We start from the raw sequence: 13,063 nt of genomic DNA, 5'->3' as shown, positions 1-13,063 counted from the left end.
TCAAGGTGGCAGACGATGTGCCCAGAGTAAGCTATAGATGTATTTTGTTTAGTCCATATGGGTTTTAAAAAAATTCTAATTCAGACTTCCCTGGTAGTCCAGTGGTTAAGAACCCACCTGCCAATGCAGCGGACACAGTTCGATTCCTGGTCTGGGAAGATTCCACATGCCTCAAGGCACCTGAGCCTGGGCCACAACTACTGAGCTTGGGTGCTGCAACTTCTGAAGCCCCCACACCTAGAGTCCGTGCTGCTCCGCAACAACAGAAGCCACTACAGTGAGAAACCCTTGCACCACTAGTAGCCCCTGCTCAAGGCAACTAAAAGCCTACACACAGCAGGGAAGACCCAATGCAGCCAGACATTAATTAATTAAAAAAAACTAAACTCTTGAAAAAAAAGTTTCTTCCTCCTTCTCTGCTTCCTCTTATTGATTGAACAACATGGATTCAATTCTAGCCTGGCACCAAAGGCTGACACCCCAATTTACCATAGTCCTCACCAGTCCTTATTTTCTGACATTTATTTTACCTCTGGGTCTATGCAGACATCTGAATTTATGATCCCCTCCTTATACTACCTTCCCTCCTCTCATAGGCAAAACTACCCTCCCTTCAAGACCAGGTTAAGGCCTTCCTCTTTTATATTTTTCTAGTCAACTTCTCAAAATCATCCCTGGTATGGACTCTTTCAGACATACAGACTAACAACTAACTGTATTATTTCTTTTCTTTTCTTTCTTTTGGGACTTTTAATTGTCCCCTCCTTTCAACAACTATTTACTAAGTGTAGGTGATGAGCAAGTTACTGTGCAAGGCTCTGGAATTAAAGGCACTTACAGTTTAGGGTGGGAGATAAAAGACAAAAAGAACTGTGATCTCCTGTCCCTGCCAAACATTCCTCCCATTCCCAGGCACTGGGCAGTCTGGCTAACTGGCCAGTTGGGAGGACCTGCAGTACAGAGCTTTCCATGCCTGGGGATATTATAGGCTCCCAGGGAAGGCCCCAAAGCCACGGTGCAAGTGCAGATGGTTCCAGAAAGCCTCCAGGAGGAAATGAGACTCTTCATGCCAGGAAGAAGTCAGGGTAGAAGGTACCCAACTGCCCCCCCTCAAAGTCCAACAGCCTGTGTACCAAGAATAGGGTGAGCCAGCAAGGGAGGATTTATGAGCAACTCCAGGTTAGGAGAACAGATTGAGCATATGTAAAGCATCCACTCCAGCTTCAAACACATGGTTTTCTGGACTCCATTATTATTATTATTTTTTCCTTTTTCTTCTTTTTTTGGCTGTACAGCCCAGCTTGTGGGATCTTGGTTCCCCCAAGCAGGGGCTGAAGATGCACCCTTTCAGTGAAAACCTGGAGTCCTAACCACGGGGCTGCCAGGGAGTTCCCTGGACTTCATTCTTTTTAATAAAAATTAAACAATTATAACCTCATTGGAAAACTGCTTGGCAGTATCTAATAGAGCTGATAAATGCCAACCCTGTGACCCAGCAATTCCACTCTTAGTTACACATCAAAAGACATGTATGCAAATCTTTGTGGCAGCATCATTTGTAATAGCCCCCAACTGGAAACCACCCAGGTGTCCATCAACAATAGAATAAATCTGCTTTCTCTCAGAAATAACACTATTCTAGACTTTATCCTTTCATTGTTTCTTCATCTTCATGGTCACAAGCTTCTAAATAGCTCCATTATCTCTGCCTCTTGATTTTCACACCTGTGTACCTCTCCCCTTGAAAGTGGGCAGGACTTAATGAATTATTTATTTATTTTGCCACCTCGGATCTTAGCTGCAGGCAACAGGATCTTTGTTGCAGAGTACGGGCTCTCTAGTTGTGGCACCCAGGCTTAGTTGCTCCGCAGCATGTGGGCTCCTTCCCTGACCAGGGATTGAACCTGAGTTCCGTGCATTGCAAAGTGGATTCTTAACCACTGGACCACCAGGGAAGTCCCTGTCTAATGACTTTTAATAAATGGAATACCACAAATGTGATGGACGTCACTTCTGCAATTACATTAGATAAGATTATAACTTCCATCTTGCTAATAGACTCCATTAACTCCCTTGCTGGCTTTGAAGTAAGCTATCATACTGGAGATGGTCACGTGGCAAGGAAATGAGGGCAGCCACCAGTCAATAGCCAGCAAAAAACAAACCCTCAGTCCTTCAGCCCACAAAGAACTTAACTGTCAACAACCAAGTGAACTCAGAAGTCAATCTTTCCCCAGTTTTCAGACGAGACCATAGCTCTGGCCAATACTTTGACCACAGCCTTGTGAGAAACCCCGAACCAGAGGATCTAACTAAGCCATGCCTGGACTCTTCACTCACAGAAAATATGAGGTAATAAATATGTGCTGTTCAAGTCACTAAGTTTGTAATAGAGAATTAATAGGAGTTCTTTTCAGTTCTGCTATTACAAGGAGTGTTGCTATGAACATCGCAGTACATGTGTCACAAAACACAGGAACTTAAGTTTACCCTGGATATGCTGAATATGTTGGAGAAGACTCTTGAGAGTCCCTTGGACTGCAAGAAGATCAAACCAGTCAATCCTAAAGGAAATCAACCCTGAATATTCATTGGGAAGACTGATGCTGAAGCTGAAGCTCCAATACTTTGGCTATTGGAAGAACTGACTCACTGGAAAAGACCCTGATGCTGGGAAAGATTGAAGGCAGGAGGAAAAGGGGATGACAGAGGATGAGAGGTTGGATGGCATCACCGACTTGATGGACATGAGTTTGAGCAAGCTCCAGGAGTAATGGATGGACAGGGAGGCCTGGCGTGCTGCAGTCCATGGGGTCACAAAGAGTCGGACACGACTGAGCAACTGAACTGAAGTGATGCTGAATATATGCCTAGTAATAGAATTGTGGGGTCTCAGGATATTCAAATGTTCAATGTTACTGGCAGTGTAATGATCAAAGTTAAGGTCACACCAAGGCCATGGTATCTTGGTCAGGGTTGGTCTTGGTCCACAGAACTTGGGGTCAGTCTGTGGGCAGGGTCGGGAGTCAAACATATTTAGGGGTGAGACCATAAGTAAGGTTGAGGATGAATCTGAGGCTACATTTGGGAAGAATCTGAAGCCTGGATTTGTGGTTGGGTTTGGGCAATGTTGGAAGACACAGAGTAAGTTTGGGGGTCAGTCTAAGGCCTGACTTAGTTAAAAGTTAGACTTCTAAGAGTTAGAAGTCAGGCAGTCCTAGTGTACAAAACCAACCTCCTACCAAGAAGTGGCCACTGCAGGGTCCAGCTCCCCAAGAGTTGAGACCCAGCCTGGGCCCACAAGGCTCTTTCACTTAAGGGGTAGGGATAACACAAGGGGGACAGGAACTCACTTCCCTCAAAGAAGAGAAAGCAGGCACAGGAAGGATACCATAACTTTAATGGGAACAACTCAGCTCCACATCCCCCAAACATTCTCAACATACGCTGTGGGAGGGGAGGGCAGCTGGAAGGCACAGTCTATGGCTGAGCTCACACCTCACCCCTTCCTCTTCAGCTGCTGTGTTCTCCAGTCTTCAGCTGGGTCCCAGGTGAGTGCCCAGGACGGGCAAGGAAGCCCCTCAGCTGTCTCGGACAGCCTCCCCTTTGACCCATGGTACAGAGAACTAGCCTGGATGGAGACACTGCTGTCACCAGAGCTGGGTGGGGACCCGGTTCTAAGAGTGTGGACCAGGCTGGGGGACCACCCGCTAAGGCCCAGCACTGGGAGCACCAAGGCAGAGTCCCTGGTGTCAAGCACTGATTTGGGATGCACGCCAGGTCTCTGCATGTGGCTTCTGGGTTCTGGAAAGCGGTCCATTCTCCTGACCCAGATGGAGTGGAAGGAGTGGCTCAGTTCCTGGGCTCCGCTTGGAGGGTTCCTGTCCCACTGCCCCCCGTCCTTGCTCACTCACGCCCCAAGGGGGCGCTTGTGTCCCAGGAGGCTCACTGGAGCAGCTGGCTCCGCCCGCCCATTAATCTGCCCTTCGAGGTGGGTGCGTCACTTGCGACTTCTGGGCTCTGGCGGATAAGGGGGCGTCTCCCAGGCTCACCGCTGCTTACGCTCTGCCTGCTGGAGCCTCCGGGAGAGGTCTTCTATGCGCACGTTCTTGAGCTGGAGCAAGTGCTCCAAGCGTCTCACCTTCATCTGCAGGACCTAGGCCAAGCCACACAGAAGTCGAGTCCAGTGGCCTGCTGCCGCCTGCCCATCTTCCCAGGCCTCAATTCCCGGGCTCCCTCCCAGTGCGCCTTCACCTGCACGGTCTCCTGTGAGGCCAACAGCTCCTGCTCCTTTTCAGCGATCTGGAGGATGAAGCTCGGGTCGCTCTGCAATGCCTGGCTGTCCCCTGGAGGCCGGGGCACAGGCAGTCGGCCCTCCCTGGGGTGAGATGCAGCTTAGCTGAGGCTTGGATCTCAGACCCCACCATCACCCTTTCAGTGTACCTCGACCAAGCCTTCCCTCCCTCCCACTGTCCCTGAAATCCCTCCATCCCTGACTTCCCTACCTTTCCAGATGCAACCCTCACCCTCACCTCCCAGGTAGAGAATATCAGGCTTGGTAAAGTCAGGAGCTCCCAGCTTCCTTACCTGAGTTGCCCCCGTCCCTGGGGGTCTGGGACACCTTCCCCTCGGGCCTTCTGGGACAAACCTGAGACAAGGCAAGTATAGGAATAACCCTGAAGGAGTCCTATTTTCCTGTCTTCCCCCTCCCCATAGTCCCACCCCTTCCCCCACAGGAAGGATGGACAGGAGAAAAGCTCTTCCTGGAAGGGAAGGCAAATAAAGGCTACCTTACCCACATCCATGTAGTCAGTGCCATCCTGGGGAGCCAGCTCCTGTAAGAACCGCCCAGAGTCTGCAGTGAGCTTAGGCTGCCCACTCCCAAGGACATCCCTCTCGCTGTGGGCTCCCTTTAGACAGGCACCCTTCTCCCACACTTGTCACTGAGGCAGAGCTTTCTGCTGCCTGGAAAACTCCCCTAGAACAGTGCAAGAAGCTGGAGTAGGGAGGAACCTGTAAGGAGCCGATGCCCTGCTTCCTACGTCTCTGACGCTCCTCTAGGCGCTGCCTCAGTGGAATGAGCACCAGCTCCACCACACCTGGGGCACACTGTGCTATCTTGCGCATCACGTCCTCTGGTACAGAGAAGTTCAGTTTGTTCAGCACTTTCCTGGGGGTAGACACAGGGATGGTGGACTGATTCCTGGGTGGATGAAGTGAGGGGTAGGGGGAAGGAAGGAGATGCAGCAGTGGTAGCCCTTCCATGCACAGCCCTGGGGGAATGGAAGGGCACCCAACCTGAGCCCAGAGCATGTATGTCTCGAGGATCCTTGTCACCTCCCCCAAAGAAGAGTCCCTTGATTTTGTAACCAGATAGATTCTGTCTGCATTGTCCTCCCCACCCCAGCCACCAGCCTGGACTGTGGAGACCATAGGAGATGGAAAGGCTGGGCAACCCTTCCTTAGATCCCAGGCTAGGGGCTAGAGATCCCACTAGTGTGCCCAGGTATTCTGTTACCTGTTCAGGTGACTCCAGTTGCTCAGTTTCTGCTGGAGAGAGTTGGCAGGGACATAATTGTGCATCTCCACCATCTTGGGGAAGTAAAACTTGATGACCTCTGCTACCAGGACTGAGGGAGAGGAGGTGGGAGCAGACATGGAAGGTGTAGAGATGGGTAAGTAAGAAGGAAGAGGGAGAAGGAATGGGTGGGGTGGGAGAATCAGGGGTGGCAGAGTGGTGGGGCCAAGAGAAGAGGTAGAGATGTGGAAAGGGGAAGGATAATATGGAGGGGAGGTAAGAGACCAAGAACAGTGATCAGCCAGAGACAAATTCTCCAGAGGAGCTTCATCCCTTTGCCATTAACTCAGGGCATCTGAAAACTAAGGTCTCTAGTCCCCTATTAGAGAATGAGTCTCCAAGACAAACCTTCAGGAGCCTGGGGGCTCATCCTAGGAATTGACATAAATACACACACACACACACACACACACACACAATGATACAGAGATGTAGAAACACACACAGACACATAGGGCCATCACCAGAGTCCCAAGAGACAGTTACCAACACACATATACACGGAAACACAAAGTGTCACATATGCATCAATATACATACAGAGAAATGCATACTTCTGTCATTAAAATCCCAGGAGAGGGTCTTCAACACACAGACACCTAAACAATCACAAAGAAACATATGCACACAACACCCCCGTTCTTACATATAGGACAGAACATATCAACTTGCATATGAACAAACACATGCTCAGACTCCCACAAGATATATAAAATTTAGGAATAAGCATGCACACACACACACAGATGCATAAATACACATTTTAGTCATTAAAGTCCAGGGAAGGAGTCACAGACATACACAGACACAATACACCCCACACACATAAAGGATAGAATATGTATACATAAATATGGACACACATATGTTCACATTCCCACAGATGCACACTTCTGCAATTGAAATCTTAGGAGATAGTTGGACACCCCTCTCACTAACCCACACCTAACCCCTCTGCCACAAGCACACAAGCACCAAGAGACATGTATTCACATAGACCCTGTACACACGTACATACAGGACAGAAGGCGTTGACACACAAAGACATACAGGAGACACCCAGGCGTGCGTGCGGACACACTCACACACGATGGAGCACACACCTCCATCACTGAAGTCCCGGGACAGATTTCGCTTGGGCCGGGACAGAGGGATGTTGTCTACCCACAGATACAGTTGGTGCAGTGCTTCCTCATCCACGCTGCCCGCCATTGGCGCCCTCGGAAAGGTCAAGCCGTTCCAGCTGTATAGCGTCCAGGGCCAACCTCACGAGCCCTCAAGACCCTCTTCTCTCGCCACTGCTGTGACCCAGATCCGCCGCTGCGTCTCTAACCCAGACTCGCGTCCCAGCTGGGAGCGGCCATATTGTTTTCTGAAACCATGGCAACCGAAACTGACTCGCCGGGGAGCAGGGGCTTCTGGGAGTTGTAGTTTCCTCCCCTCCCGCTACCTCCTTTCAGGCCTCACTTTGAAAAGGCGGTTTTTCTTCCCCGCCTCCCAAGAAAAACCACCTCTGCCAAATGCTGACCAGACACTGGCCCACTCTGGGAACTGCCGAAGACAACCAGGCCTCCAGAACTCCTGCATCAGTGTCTTCAGAACAAAGATCCCCTTCAGGGTCCTTTAGCAATCAGTCCCAAGTGAAGGCAGCGGCCCAGTGTTTTGTCAGCTTTATCTGGGGGTCCATTGTTAGTCACCAGCTGCTTCACATCTGGACTGTGGAATGCTGTGTGACAGGCCTTGCCAGGTCCCTCCTCAAAGCTCTGTGCTCATAGGGCCATCTCCACACCACTGCCCCTTACACCCCCACCCCCAGTAGTGTCCTGGTGAGGCATTTAACATGTAACCTAGATTCCCAGGGAGAGAACCAGACCTCAAGACCAGTGTCTTGGCAGGTCATTTAAGTCCTTAACCCTATTTCTTTCTTCATGAAATGGATATGGTTCTCATCTATTTGTCCCAAAGGAGTAATAGGGAGAATGGGAAGGATATTTACAGATCTGTATTTGGGACTGGTGGAACAGGAGTTAGTTATAAGAACGGGAGCTTCCGCTCCGGTAGACACTTCTACATTGTTCATCTCCAAGAGCTATTCTTCTACAGGTTAGAAACTGAGTCAGTAACCAGTTTCTTTAGGAAAACTGGGCTAGGAATGTCTTAGTAAAGGGACACTTTTAGATCAGCCTGGGGAAGAGAGCTTGCTTCTGCCACAGACTAGTGATTTGGCTTTGGGCACTTTTCTGTACATGTTTTCTCATGGTTTTACCTACCTCATACAGGTTTCTTTTTTAAAGAATATTTTATTTATTTGGACGTGTCGGGTCTTATTTGCAGCATGAAGGATCTTCTATCTTCGTTGCGGCAAGCAGGATCTTTAGTTGCAGCATGAAACTTAGTTGCAGCCTGTAGGATCTAGTTCCCTGACCAGGGATCGCATCCAGGGCCCCCTGCACTGAGAGCACAGTCTTAGCCACTGGACCACCAGGGCTTTGTGAGTCCTGGTGGTCCCCTCACAGGAGCTTTGTGAGTATCTAAAGTGTTCAGCACAGAGCCTAGCACACAGCAAGAGCCCTATTCATGTAGACTGGTGTTATCACTAAAGAGATGATCTCAGTTCCAGCAAGAGGCATTCTTGTTGGCAGCAGACAAATGGAAGCATTTGCCTTGTTGGTATTTGAGGCGAGGGACTTGGATTGGCCAGTGGCACCTAGGGAGAAGGCTACTGCTCCCACCCATTTACTCCAGAGCAGGTGAGGGGGTAGACTGGGCTTCTTTGTCTCATCCTCCAGAGCTCAGATGGGGACTAGACGTGGGCCAAGGTGGGGCTGAGAATCTCAGGTGCTTTTTGCTCTCACTTAGTTCTGAAGCCTTCAAGGCCTGGAAGGAATCCCTGAGTGCCAGAGGTGTGGAAGAGGAAGCGTGGAACAGCCCTTCCACCTTCCTGTTTAAAAAGATGATGTGGATAAGTACCCCCCCACCCCCCCCACATTCCAGGGTGGAGAGAGGAGGAACTGCAACGAGGTGGGGGCAGGGAAACAGAGGGGTGATGTGCCAGCCTCAGGCAAGGTGGGAAAACCGGTTTGGGGCCCAGAGCTGCCAGCCAGCTCAAGCTCAGGCCCTCCCTTCACTGGAACCACTGGGGCTGAGGGCCTCAGTGAGGAAGGGCCTGGGAGGGATGAGAAGAGAAAAGGCAGGTAGGATCAGCAGAGCGGGCTGTCTCACCTGTGGATAGGGGGGCCCTCTAGAGGGTACCACACAGGGAGTGGTTGACATCTTCAGCCTCTTCAGGGTGCAAAGTGTCCCCAGCAACTTCACCTCTACCCTGCCACTGTTTCCAAGGATAGCCACCAGGACTGGAGATGCCAAACACTGAAAGGCGTAGAGGACTCCCCACTTAAGGCACCATACAAGGGATACCCCTGCAACTCCAACCGGGACCACAGGAGCTGCCCCCAACATTCTTTTCTTTCTGCCCCTCTCCTGCAAGGATCTTCTTTAATGGGCCTTGATAACCCTAGTTCCCAGGCACCTAGCTTAATTTGGCCCTCCAGGGACTGTTGGCTCCCTCCCTCCTATCCTAGCCAACTGACCCAAAGCTTCTAACCACTAAGCACTGCAAGGCCCAACTTCCTCAAACCCACCCCCAGGCATTGGTGCATTGAAGATGCCTCCTGCCCCCAAGCCTGTGCTCAGTCATGTCCACCTCTTTTCGACCCTATGGACTGTAGCACGACAGGCTCCTCTGTCCATGGGATTCTCCTGGCAAGAATACTGGAGTGGGGTGCCATTGCCTCCTCCAGGGGATCTTCTCGACCTAGGGATCGAACCCGACTCTCTTAAGTCTCCCACACTTAAGGAGGCAGGCAGATTAGGCAACATTTAAATACAGATGTTGCCCCTCACCCTGGTCAGGGCCTGGGCTATAGCCACTCTCTCAACATTTGTCCCACCAGAGCAAGGATCAAAAGGAACCGGGAAAGGACGTGTCCCCAAGACAGACGCAAGCCCAGACCATGAAGGATGCACCCTTGGCTGTTAAAACGTCTACTCCCACAAAAGGGGGGCAGACAGATTTATTGAATTCAGACTGGGAAAGGAGCAGCTGGATGGCTGGACTCTGGGCCCAGCCCCAGGCCCCCTGCCCAGGATAGGGCCCTGCCAGAGAGGGAGGAGAGGCATGGGGCCTGCAGCTGCCCACAAGGGAAGTGCCCATTATCACTCCTCTGGAGGGCCTCTTGAGAACCTCCAATCTGAAAGAAAATCAAGGGCCAAAGTAACATGGACTGGGCCAGAGGAAGGGGTTGGGAAGTGGGGAAGCAGGCTGAGGCAGGCCTAGGAGCCCGTGGTTAGACTGTGCTTCTCAAGGTGGCCTGGGGACAGGGATGTGGGGCTGCCAGCCTTGTGGGGTCCTAGGCTGGACTTTTCTCTGGAGCCCTTCCCAGAATGGCTTTGGGGTCCCCCCCACCACCAGAGACCTGGTGTGGATGGCAGAGGGGAGAGGCACTCTCTGGCCAGGAGCTTCCAGGGTCCACCCCTGGCTGCTACGGTGGCCTAGTCCACTGATGGCACGGTGTGGTAGCACCGGACAGCCCCCATCCTCCCACCTAGTCCCCCGTGCCAGGGGCAACTGGGGGGGAAAGAGGATTCTGAAAAAGAGGCAAAAAGCAGGCAGTGAGGCTGATGCCAGCCCCAGGCCCTGCAGAGGTGACTGGGCCTGTCACAGGGCCAGGAGAATATCACTAAAGGATGTGGGGTTCCCCACTCTGGCTCCATCCACAGCAGCTGCCCAGAGAGTCCTCTGCCCTGGTGCTGCCACATCCAGGTTGGGGGCATGGCTAAGCTCAGTGGCTCAGCTTTGATGTCCAAGACCCCTAACTCCTGCCTGCCTGGCATGGTTCTTTCTGGTCACGTGAACCAGGTCATGTTCCAAGTGGAGGATGTGGCTTTGCACACGATCATCAATGGGGAAGGAGGTGAGGTACCTCTTGACCATAGCAAAGTAAGCCATGGCTTCCCCGAAGCTGGGTACAGGCACCTCATCACCATCCTCCTCATCATCTTCGTCATCTTCATCCTCCTCCTCATCATCTTCCTCTTCTTCCTCACTGTCTGACTCAGAGTCCTCCTCACCTTCCAGGAAGTGGAGGGTAGGGCACTGGGCCTCCTCCTGGGCACCATAACCTCCGAAGCTGCCACCAGCCTCCACTACACCCTGGGCCCAGTCCTCAGCCTCCAAGCCCTCAGAGGAGCTCTCTTCCTCCTCCTCCTCTTCCTCTTCATCACTGTCATCAACATCACCCTCCTCTTCTACCTCCTCTTCCTCCCCGAGCTCCTCTCCTTCCCCTGCTTCCTCCTCCTCCTCCTCCTCACCATCTTCCTCCTCCTCCTCCTCCCCTTCACCCTCCTCTTCCTCTTCTTCCTCCTCCTCCTCCTCCTCCTCCTCTTCCTCTCCCTCACTCTTGAGGGCAGTAGTGATGGTAGCATTAGGGCCACCCCCAAAGCCAGCCTCACGAAAGCAGGCAGCTATGTCCGAAGGTTCCACAGCCTGCCAAGCCGCAGCAACGAAGTGCAGGGCCTCCATGAGGCCCAGCTGCAGGCCTGAGCGATCCTGGCCCTCTAGCGCTGCCATGGCCTTGAGCAGCATCGCCTGGCGGTAGTGGCCCTTCACCTGTTGGACCACTCCACGCTCCAGCGGCTGCACGGTGCCTGGTGGGAAGAAGGCCAGCTGCACATGCCGCAGGCCCGAGGTATCCAGGGACTGGGCAGCCAGGCGGCCAGCCAGCAGCAGGACTCGGCGAGATTCTGCAGCCATGCGGGTGTCCAGGGCCTTCAGGTACTTGGCCAGAGCCTGGGTGGTGACACCACCCTTAGAGTTGGCAGTATAGTCACAGGGCAGGCCAGCTTGGCCTGCACGGGGTTTGGCCGACTTGCCAGCCACAAGTGGGGGCAGCTTCTCGCTACCATCGGCGTTGGCACACAGCAGGACACTCAGGCGCTGGGTGGCCCTGCGTGCCCGACCATCACTGCCACACAGCCCCGCCGCTTGGTCGGGCAGGAAGTCGTACCACAGACTGGTCTCAGTGGCGCTGAACACGTCCTGGGAAGCGTAGCCCTCGGCCACCGACGGTGGCTGCTCCTCCCGAGCGCGCCAGCCCGTGGTACCCCCACCGCTGCCCTCCGAGGGCACTGCGGGAGGGCTGGCGGGCGCCGCTGGGGGCCGGGGGGCAGCGCTGCGCGACCTGGCGCGGGCCACGCCGCTGCAGGACACTACACCGTGGCGCCGGCGGAAGCGGTCCAGCCAGCCGTTGGAGGCAGTGAAATCGTCCATGCCCAGCTCCTCGGCTATACGCAGCGCCTTCTCCTTGAGGATGATGCCCTTGACCGGCAGGCCAGCGGCGCGGATTTGCTGGAACCAGGCGATGAGCAGCCCCTCGAGCTTGTCGTAAGGGGACAGTTTGTTGGTCTTGCGACAGGTGGAGGCTACACCGTACTTGCGCTCCGACGCCAGGATGGCGCGCTTGTTCTTCAGGATGGTGCTCAACGTGGACGGTGGGATGTTGAAGCGCCGCGCGATCTCGCCCTTGCGCAGGTCTGGGTTTTCCTCCACCTCCTGGATGATCCGCGACTTCTCCCGGAACGTCAGCTGCCGCCGCTTGGGGCCCATCCCGGCGCGCCCCCCGCCCCGGGGCCCGGCGCCACCGCCGCCACCCCGGGGCGGGGGGCCCGGGCCCGCGGCGGGGGGCACCTGGCGGCCTCTCCCGCGCGCCCCGCCCGAGACAAAGCGGCTCGCGGGGCGGCGGGCGGGGCAGCGACCCGGCCGGGCCGGGGGCACCTTCGGGGGCGCCGGCGGGCGCGGCGCCGGGCGGTGGGCGGCAGGCGGCAGGCGCGGGCGCGGGCGCGGGCGGGCGGCGCGGGAGCTGAAGACAGGAAGTGTCGCGGCGCGGGGAGCGGGGAGCCGGGAGCGCGGCGAGCAGGGCGGAGCGGGCGGAGCGGGATCTCGCGGGAAGCGCGGGGACGCCGGGCACCGCCTCCAGCCCTCCGCGCCCACCCCTCTCCCGGCCGCCCGGGACAGACCGCGCGGGGGCGCTTCGGCCTGCCGGAAAGGCCAGCGCTGTGGCGTCTGGTGACCCACTGGCTGCGGTGAGGGCTGCGGCTGTGTGCCCGGCCTTTGCGCCGGGTGGGCAGAGATTTGCAGCTTACAAAGAATAACAACTGTGTTTTGTCTTTTTTATCTTATTAAGGTAGAAATAGCCCGCCTTTTTGTTGTTGTTGTTGTTTTTCCCCCCGGAAACTGAAAAATAATGGAAACTAAAAAAGCACCTTTCATCCCAACACCTGGAAAGATGCACAGCTCACGGTTGGATACATTTTCTTCCAGTCTTATCTCTAGGCGCATGTAGTTTGCTTTTAAAAAATTTATCGCATAAAACGAATCAGACGGTATAGGCATATATGGGCATCTCCTGTTGCTTTTTTGTTGTTCAG

The 13,063-nt window shown here is 54.0% G+C and overlaps 2 protein-coding genes across 10 annotated transcripts; both read right to left on the bottom strand.

Annotated features, from left to right (window-relative positions):
• Window positions 1-3,383: 3,383 nt before the first annotated feature.
• On the bottom strand, window positions 3,384-9,479 carry SPEF1 (sperm flagellar 1). Of its 9 annotated transcripts, none has more exons than XM_070801174.1 (8): window positions 7,849-9,479; window positions 5,519-5,630; window positions 5,014-5,203; window positions 4,796-4,835; window positions 4,588-4,648; window positions 4,255-4,378; window positions 4,053-4,156; window positions 3,384-3,824 (listed from the first exon to the last, which is right to left on the bottom strand). In XM_070801174.1, the coding sequence occupies exons 2-8, from the start codon at window positions 5,590-5,592 to the stop codon at window positions 3,500-3,502; spliced, it is 918 nt and encodes a 305-aa protein (XP_070657275.1). In that variant the 5' UTR covers window positions 5,593-5,630; window positions 7,849-9,479; the 3' UTR covers window positions 3,384-3,499. The 9 variants fall into 9 exon arrangements, with proteins under 9 accessions (XP_070657275.1, XP_070657276.1, XP_070657274.1 ...); XM_070801175.1 differs by having other exon boundaries at window positions 5,014-5,170; XM_070801173.1 differs by lacking the exon at window positions 7,849-9,479 and adding an exon at window positions 6,747-7,829.
• A 127-nt stretch (window positions 9,480-9,606) lies between these two features.
• Window positions 9,607-12,512, bottom strand: CENPB (centromere protein B). Its single transcript, XM_070801165.1, has one exon. The coding sequence runs from the start codon at window positions 12,240-12,242 to the stop codon at window positions 10,428-10,430; it is 1,815 nt and encodes a 604-aa protein (XP_070657266.1). The 5' UTR covers window positions 12,243-12,512; the 3' UTR covers window positions 9,607-10,427.
• Between the last annotated feature and the right edge of the window lie 551 nt (window positions 12,513-13,063).

This window comes from Bos indicus, chromosome 13 (genome assembly GCF_029378745.1).
Source record: "Bos indicus isolate NIAB-ARS_2022 breed Sahiwal x Tharparkar chromosome 13, NIAB-ARS_B.indTharparkar_mat_pri_1.0, whole genome shotgun sequence".
In the NCBI taxonomy this organism is placed as follows: domain Eukaryota; kingdom Metazoa; phylum Chordata; class Mammalia; order Artiodactyla; family Bovidae; genus Bos; species Bos indicus.
This window is presented reverse-complemented; position numbering and strand designations above follow the sequence as displayed.